General features: G+C 40.4%; 1 protein-coding gene across 2 annotated transcripts; it reads left to right on the top strand.

Moving 5' to 3' along the window:
* The first annotated feature begins 4,869 nt into the window (after positions 1 to 4,869).
* LOC147622399 (F-box family protein) lies at positions 4,870 to 6,932 on the top strand. Of its 2 annotated transcripts, none has more exons than XM_086821949.1 (2): positions 4,870 to 5,094; positions 5,570 to 6,932. In XM_086821949.1, the coding sequence occupies exon 2, from the start codon at positions 5,686 to 5,688 to the stop codon at positions 6,769 to 6,771; it is 1,086 nt and encodes a 361-aa protein (XP_086678075.1). In that variant the 5' UTR covers positions 4,870 to 5,094; positions 5,570 to 5,685; the 3' UTR covers positions 6,772 to 6,932. The 2 variants fall into 2 exon arrangements, with proteins under 2 accessions (XP_086678075.1, XP_086678076.1); XM_086821950.1 differs by having other exon boundaries at positions 4,893 to 5,094; positions 5,517 to 6,932.
* Positions 6,933 to 8,928: the final 1,996 nt, after the last annotated feature.

The following is an 8,928-nucleotide window of genomic DNA, read 5'->3' as shown; positions in this document are numbered from 1 at the left end:
CCAAGTTTCCCTCCTGAGATCTCTATGATTTTGGCCCTTTCTTGATGTTTTTTTATGGTTTTCTTTTTGTGGATGGCTTGGGCTAACCCCAAGCTATCCAATGATGCCTAGAATGCTTGACTAAACCTAATGTCCTAAGATTATTAAGCTACTTATGCATCTTTTTTAGCTAATTTTGAAGGAAACAGGAAATTAATGAACTTCAAGAGCAAGATTAGGAACTTACTTACCCACTTTTGATGAAGACTCCTAAGCTCATCATGCTCCATTGAACTCCATTTGTTGAAGGAAAACAAGATCAAATCAAACAAACATACAAACTAAAACATACTCCTACTGGTAGATTTGCATTCCAATTGGACAAATCAAGACTCTAGAAAGTGATAGGATGTGGAGGACCCTAAGCTAAATGCATTCCCCGGTAGTGGCACCAAATATGTTTACCGAATTGAACATGCTTCCTTGCATAGAGAGAGGGTGAGGAGAAGAGAAAGAATACCATGCAATGGGCTAGTTCGGTAAAGCCAACCCTAATGATGGTTAACTCCCCTATGTGAGGCCGCTAGGGGCTCACTCCACCACCACTCGTGTCACTCAAGTGGAGCTTCCATAAGCTAGGTAAAGAGCAAAGAGAAAGGGAGCTATGGAGAGCTCAACCCTTACTCCATGCCTTCATGTGTGCAAGAGTGAAGATGAAGGAGAAGACAAGAAGAGGGAGAAGAAGAAGCAAGCCAAGAAGCCATCACCTACATGCACACACCAACAATCAAGTAAGCAAGCATAAACCTACACAAGCCTATCACCATAGCCACAAGAGAGTGAGAGAGAGAGAGAAGGAAACCTCAAATGTGACAATGGCCAGCCGCCCACTTCCCAAATAAACACGTGGGTGTTGCATGTTAACTCCCATGGGAAGTCATGCCTATCACTATAAATCAGAATTCCATACCAATGTCAAGTGGTGAAGCATAATTTCTTACTTTGCACATCCTATCTTTATCCAAAGCTACATCCTACTTGTTGCTCACTATGTTTAACATGCTACTTGAAGCTCTAGGAGCTAGAACTTCAATTTGAATCAATAACTCAAACTAGAAAAATAACTTGAGAATGGTGAACAAAACTTCATAACTAACAATTGACTTAAATAAGCCCCCCCCCCAAACACACACACACACACACACACACCCCTCTCCCCCTCTTTCTCTCTCCAGCCCCCCTTTCCCTCCCCCCCCAATATGACTTTTCTTGGATGTATTAAATAACTCTTTTTAGAGACTGCTATAATTCTTCAAATACAATAAAATTTCCAATTTTGGCTGTGTGTGTGTGTGTGTGTGTGTGTGTGTGTGTGTGTGTGTGTGTGTGTGTGTGTGTGTGTGTGAGAGAGAGAGAGAGAGAGAGAGAGAGGGGGGGAGGCAAGGATGGAGAGTGAAGGAGAGGATGGGTGGGGGTGAACCTTTGCATTAATAAAATCTATGGAAAAGTTTGGATCACTTAAAGTGGTGCCAATTTAAACAAAGGAAGTACAATAATTTTGTGCGAATTTAAGAGAATCCAATAAAGTAATAAGATGTTATACTTACTAACACTCCTTTAGTTTGGTGTTATTTTAACATCGCTTTTTATGGAGTGATGTATTCAAAAAATGTTAGGTGTCTTTCTGGTGGATTGCATGCGTGGTTGCTTTATTTGGTTGCACGACAAGTATATCACTTTCATACCATAACACATTTCATTTAGCCAAGTTTAGACATAAATCATCACGTTATGTTTCATTTAGGCAAGTTTAAAAATAAATCATCACGTTATGTTTCATTTAGCCAAGTTCAAAAATAAATCATGATGTTTACTAAGAGGGTTCTTGTGAAGCTTGTCTAATAGCTCTCTTGCACACCTCGCATTCTCCTCTTTTATTTGTAACAATGTTGTGAATATAAATAAGGTTTGTTTATCAAGGACGATTATATTAAGCATTGGATGTGAATATAAATGAGGTTTGTTTATCAAGGACGATAATATTAAGCATTGGATGTGCTAGGAAATGAGCACACGGCATGGTGTGGTAGAACAAGTGCAAATGTAATGCCTAGGTTCCAACATCAATAAAAAACAAACAAAGCTTTAGCAACTATAGCTCATGGATACATGGATATTATGCCTCATGTTATGCTTCCTCGTGTCATCAAAACTTACCTAGAGCTTGAGGTGAAAGCTCTTATCAAAATATCAAAAAGATATGATCATAACTTGTACCTTTTTTTAAAAGGACCCAACTTTACATAACCACCACATACTTTTATTTAAAACTATATGGCTAGTTCAAAAGAGTCAATCATGCTTTTACCAACCTTTATAAAGCTTGTTGTTACTTTGCATGTTTTAAATGAAAACAACCATTTTCAATATAAAAAGAATGTGGGGATAAATATCCATGTTGCTTTCGTGGGGATAAATATCGAGGTTGCTTTCATAGACTAAACGAAACAAAAGTTTCTTTCTTGAAAGGAATTTATAGGAACTCTCTCTCTCACCCCACATATTTTTACTTAAAACCATGTGGCTACTTTCTTGAAAAGAATCTTTAGGAGCTCTCTTTCTCACCCCACATACTTTTACTTAAAACCATGTGGCTACTTCAAAAGAGTCAATCATGCTCTCACCAAGGTTTATAAAGCTTCTTGTTACTTTGCGTGTTTAAAATGAAAACAAGAATGTGGGGATAAATGTAGAGGTTACTTTCATAGACCTAAAGAAACAAAAGTTTCTTTCTTGAAAGGAATCTATACTCTCTCTCTCTCTCTCTCTCTCTCTCTCTCTCTCTCTCTCTCTCTCTCTCTCTCTCTCTCTCCCCCCTCCCACCCCAATGACATGTAAGCAAACCATCAAGTATGCAAGAATCTAACAAAACACAGGCAAGAGAGAGAGTAGAGAAAAGGGGCCTAAGCTCATAAGTATTCTATTACAAGGGAATGAATTTGTATTGTTTAATGTCAAAAATTGACTTAATATACAATCCTTTAGCGTTCATACTTGGTCGGTCATAACTTAAAAATAGTATCGGGCCATTAGTTCTATCCTTAAGAATATATTAGTCACTTCCCCATTTGGCATTAATCTCAGGGTAAGCCACTTTAGAAAGTCCAGCATAGTCTTACAAGAGACAGGCTTCCACTAAGATGGCGAAGCACCTTACAATAGGACAGGCATGCGAAAACAATGTTAACCAGCAACATAGGATAAATGTCAAAGAAAGCAAAAATAAGAGTCAAGTAAAGTAGAGAGTCTACATATGGAGTAGCACATGTGTATGTCTACATGCGTCTACACATGTGCCCGCAATAGTGTGCACATAGTAATCTTTTGGCTCATGCACTACTAGGTTTGTAATTCAAAACAAAAATGTTTACTAGGGCTTCATGTAGATCTCAAATATATTTCTAATACAAACTAAGTAAAAGCATAAGGTTTACACAAATTAAGTAGAAGCATGGTATTATATGGAGAAAGCCATATGTAGCCTCATGAATGAACAATAAGTTATGCTAACTTGAACACTCTCACTAAATAGATTGGTGAGAGAAATGATTGAATTTGAATTGGCTTGAAATGAAAATAATTGAAGCCATATACATTTGAGATAAGAAGCAAATAACTAGATTAAGAAGATCATATAAGTGGGCACACTGGTCAAAAGGTAGGCCTATACAATAGCAAAAAGCATGGGGACCTACCATCCCATTAAGAGAGAGAGAGAGAGAGAGAGAGAGAGAGAGAGAGAGAGAGAGAGAGAGAGAGAGATTTACACATTAGGGTGAGATAAGTCCAAGTAATCACATATAATATAAATGTGTGTGTGTGTCCCTCTCTCACACATGCACACACAACATTGCACATGCACACCCCGCCCCCCCGCCACACACACACACACATGCACATATATATAGACATACATTAATATATATAGACATATTATATTAATGCCCACATGGCCCAAATATGACCCAACGTACAATCGTGGCTTGTGGGCAGCCTTACAACATGAAAAAGAAAAAAGAAAAGATGATGTCAAACTAATGTAAAATGAAGGGGGGTTGCAAAGATACATCTTGCCAAAATTTGATCTTTGAAAATTTTGGCGACTTAGAGTATGACAACTCTTCTCCCTCGAAAAACTACCCACTTACCCGCCTCGCAAGCCACTCGAAGTGTGTCCAACTTTGCTGGTTTTTGCTTTACTTGCGTTATTGCATGCTCCTCTAGTGTGACTTCAATGTTTTGGATTGCTTGAGAATGAAGAGACAATCTTTTTTTGAATGTGATGACTCCATGGTTTTTGCCTTTTAGTGTGGTGCTTGTTGCAATTGGCGTCGTCCATTGGATTGTGGGTGTAGCTTAGGAAGAGGTGTATGAAAGACTTTTATTAATGTCTACGCCATAAGGATCTTTGAGACCATGATACGTGAAGCACTACAACAATCAGGTGTGTGTGCGTATATATTTATCTACTTTTTATTAAACACAACTTACTCCCTCTCCGCATGGCCAGAAAAGGGGCCAAGGAGAAAGGATTGAAATTTGAAATGAAGGTATAATTTTTCATGCTTGAGTTACCATTGGTTGGCCGTAACAACAAGTGGGTCACCTCCTTGCATATAGAGAGAGAGAGAGAGAGAGAGAGAAAGAGATGCCACACGTGTGTGTTTGTGTGTGTGTGTGTGAGAGAGAGAGAGAGGGGGGGGGGGTTTCGAGCCAACGACCTCTATAACCCGAAACCGGAAGGGGGGGGGCGGACGGGACGGGGGGGGGGGGGGGGGGGGGGGGGGGTTCGAGCCAACGACCTGTATAACGCGAAACAGGAAATGTGTTTGGAGAGAGGGACACAGATTTATATCTCAATAATCAATTGAATATCACATGATGTATGTGCAGACGTGGAGGGAAGGCTTGCATCGGTCACTTCTTTTTGTAGGGGTCGATTAGCTCATCCATTGTAGTGTTTCTCACAGCACCCACATTCTGAAGGTCTAGCCATGGCGACGATGCGATGCTCCTCGCAGATCTTGCAGGCATGATCTTACAAGTTTTGGACTGGTACGCTTTCTTCAGATTCGTTTTCCTCTTTTTAGGGTTTCAACACAGGGTTCCTGAGGCAAATCCAGGGTTCTTTCTTCTGTTGAAGCTTCGCTCTCCAGGTTTCGGCAGAAGCTTCAGTCCATAGGGTTTTTGAGTTTCTGCAGAAGCTTTACCCTAGCTTTTTGCAAAGGTTTTACCTCCGAGAACCTTTACTCTAGCATTTCACCAAATGGTTTCAGCATTTCACCAAATGGTTTCACGGGTTGCCCTATTGTTTTAGCTTCAGCTTAACTTAGGGTCTCAACGGGTTTCACAGGTTGCCCTTTTGTTTTATCTTCACGGTGTCGTCCGAAACCTTCGGAAGCTTGTCTCTAGGATTTCATCAGAAATGTGTGAACTACATCTAAGGATTTTACAGAAATGGTAGCTTTTCATTGTAGGGCTTCGGCAGCAGAATGTTTACTGTTGGGTCTCAGGAGAATCTTTTTTTCAGGGTTTCTACGGGTCATTTCAGGGCTTTCAGTACAGAAGCCAAGAAGCTAAGCTCTCGGGTTTTAACAGTCTCTTACTGCCATCGCTGATATTTGGAGGTTTGAAGGCTAAGACAAAATGGTTCTGCCCAAAGATCTACTGGAAGTCATCTTCTCCCACCTTCCTGTGATGAACATAGCTCGTGCCCGCACGGTATGCAAACTGTGGAAGGATGTTCTTTCTTCTAAGGATTTCCTGATCAGATATGGGCTTTTGAATCGTGAGAAATGGGTAGCAGTATTTGATGAGAGTGGGCTGAACAAGCAGAGGATACTAATCCTGTACAATGCCACATTACGCACATGGCATCGTGTCTCGCTCAACTTTCTTCCGTCAGAGTTTACAGATGCTGTGGCTGCAGCAGGTGGTCTGCTCTGTGTGGCTGGCCAAGCAAACGGCAAGAATGTACTATGTGTCTGCAACCCTTTCACAAGAGCTTACAAGCTCTTGCCAGATTTGGATCAAGAGCCATCTATGCCTGTAGCTGTCATGATTGAAAGAAAAAGTAAAGACAAGGACAAAAATAACTGTTTTCAGGTACTCGTTCTGAGCGGCGACACAGTCGCCCTTCATTCTTCTGCACATGATGCCTGGCTAATTCTCAATACAGGTCTACCATACAGGCCACGGAGTCCTGTGGCTTGTGATGGTGTTGTCTATGGTTTGCAAAATATGGGTTCACCCTGGCAATCAAGCTGGAGGCTTGTGTATGCCAAGCTGGATGAGCTTCGCTGCAAAGAGGTATGGTGTCCTCTCAACAGACCAGAGTGGGGTGAGATTTTGGATATTCTACGGCAGCCCCGCCTTTTGGAGACAAATGGATGCCTCTTCTTGACAGGAGGGCTACGGCGGTCTGTGGCGAACAATTCATGCTCAACATTCATCATACTCAAGCTTGATCTGTCTACTCTTGAGTGGAGTGAAGCTGCAAGAATGCCTTTGGCGTTCTACAGACACTTCAATCCTGGGGCTGATTTCAAGATTTTTGGAGGAAGAGACACAGTTTACTTCTCTAGCAAGACTCCTGGAAGGCTTGTGGTATGTGATTTTTCAGAAGGAGAAGGGAGATGGCACTGGGTAGATGACTGCCCGGCCTATAAGTATCAAAAGGCTGATCTCTGCAAAGGTTTTCCCTTTGACCCCAGGTTGGATGTCTCTCCTTAGGATGCATCTCACATGGTGCATGTAAGGGCAGTTCATAAACTGCTGCTTGCCCAACCTGGTGGCTTTGAGCCGGCCCATCGCCCTTCCAGATTACGTTTTTCTTCCTATGACTGTAACATAACCTTTTCCTTTCAAAGATCAGACTAGTTCTATCAGCTAAATTTTATTGTTTTAAAGGTTCATAAGCCTTGCTTTTTTTTTTTGGGCTGTGCATTTTGTTTCAAACTCCGGGTCTTCAGGCATGTTATAAGTAGTATTCACGTAAGATGACATGTATCTTACCTGTTTCAAAGTCAAGGTTTTTAGGTGTTTTGCTGGTGTCCTTATATGTCTTGAGGAACAATGTTGTCTTGAGCTTCATTTGCAAAGAAGTAGGTACTGTTGATGGAACATGTAGAAGCTGTTCTTTTCGTGTGTTTACGTTTGTGAGTTTGCTACCATAGTAAAATGGTGTCAGTTGCTCTTCTCTTGAATTCCAGATCTCTATTAGTAGGCTTGTTAGTTTGATGCGGGTCTTATCAGTGTGATTTTGAGAGTTGAAATGTGTCACATCATGCCTTATATATGCACTGCGAGCCCCACAATGATTGGATGATTTCTGCTGTAATTGTCTATATGTGCATCACTGTTGAAATCTCCATCCAGCCATTCTTCTTCATCTTGAGAGGAAACTCAGCTTGATGGTTTTTGCTTGACTGCTGCCCAAGATCAAGTGCAGGTTTGTAGAAACCTGCACCCAATCTTGGGTGCTGCCAAAGTTAGGGGGATGTGGTATATTTAGTCTATGCTGTACAGAACAAAATTCATGATCTGTAGCTGCGAGTATGCTTCACAGTCAAGATGGCACTCCCCTTGTCAAGGTGGGCAGTAACTTGAACTTTGTGAAGTCAAGATTGCACTCTTCTGCTTGACAAGCTTGGGTACTTACTTGAACTTTTAATTGTTGTACTGCTGTGTGTTTAAGCGTGCTTTTTTTCTTCTTCTTTTTTTGTGCGTGTTTCATTCAAGAGTCTTTTTTATAACTAGTCACATTTTTCAATTTGAAACACAAGCAAAATTTATTTCTGGTTTTGACAGGCCTCCCATGCTATCTTTGCTTCCATTAACGTGACCACTTTGGCCAAGTTCGCAAAGCAAATTCTAACTCGGCCGTTTTTTCTAAACACCCCCCCCATTAACTCACACTAACTCACATAGAGTGATTTTTTTTATTTTAGCTTCTTTTGGGAAGAATGATGAGCTTTTAGATTTCAGCTTTTTTAAAAATAATTTGGAGAGTTTCTTATTCTCTCTATTCTATCTCCTTTCTTGTTTGTCTTCTCTTTCCTCTCTCAAACCAAATCTCTCCCCCCTCTCATACCTAATCTCTTTCTCTCTCTCGGTTTGGTTGTGAGGACCCGGGTTTTCTCTCTCCTCTATACTCTTTGCTTCTCTCTCTCTCTCTCTCTCTCTCTCTCTCTCTCTCACACACACACACACCAAAACATACGCACACACAATACAACACATAGATATACACAAGTCACCATTATTTTATAAAAATTTATCTATAGCAAAATTTCATGATTCAAAAATAGACTTAAAAGACCTAAATATGGTAAAATCGATTATAAGCATGAGTATCAAGAGCACGTAGAAGCCAACATTAATGATTGCTTTTCAGGGCTTTCCATACTTTTTTTTGCACACATAAGGCTTCATTATATTACAAACTTTTTTTCAAGTGCAGAATTTCAAACTTATTAACATCATAAATGGACTCAAAAGGCCCAAATATGAAAAAAATGACTATAAACTTGGGTATCTTTCGATGAGTTTTGTGGGTACCTTCTTGGGTGCTTTAGAATCAAGGGCTTCTTGTGTAGTTTCTTGAAATATTTCCTATGATGAGAAGGGAAATAGAGTAGTGATTCTAGCAAGGAGCCACGGGCATTTGATTGTACGCTATTGTTGATGATCTTTCAAATGTAACAAGTAGCCTTTTTTAAGGACCTCACTGCTTGGAAGCAACCTTGCTACACAAATGAGGCGGACGTTGATCTTAAATATTGACCTTAAATGAGGAGTGTGGTTAGCACTTTTCTTTAGCCTTGAGGTGAGTGATGATCTTAAATATTGACCTTACTACTACTGAAAATGAAAATCACATTGGTGTCT

Source organism: Cibotium barometz, chromosome 28 (assembly GCF_041138505.1).
Source record: "Cibotium barometz isolate CiBa-2024 chromosome 28, ASM4113850v1, whole genome shotgun sequence".
NCBI lineage: Eukaryota > Viridiplantae > Streptophyta > Polypodiopsida > Cyatheales > Cibotiaceae > Cibotium > Cibotium barometz.
Note: the sequence above shows the minus strand (reverse complement) of the source record. Positions and strands in the feature narration are given on the sequence as shown.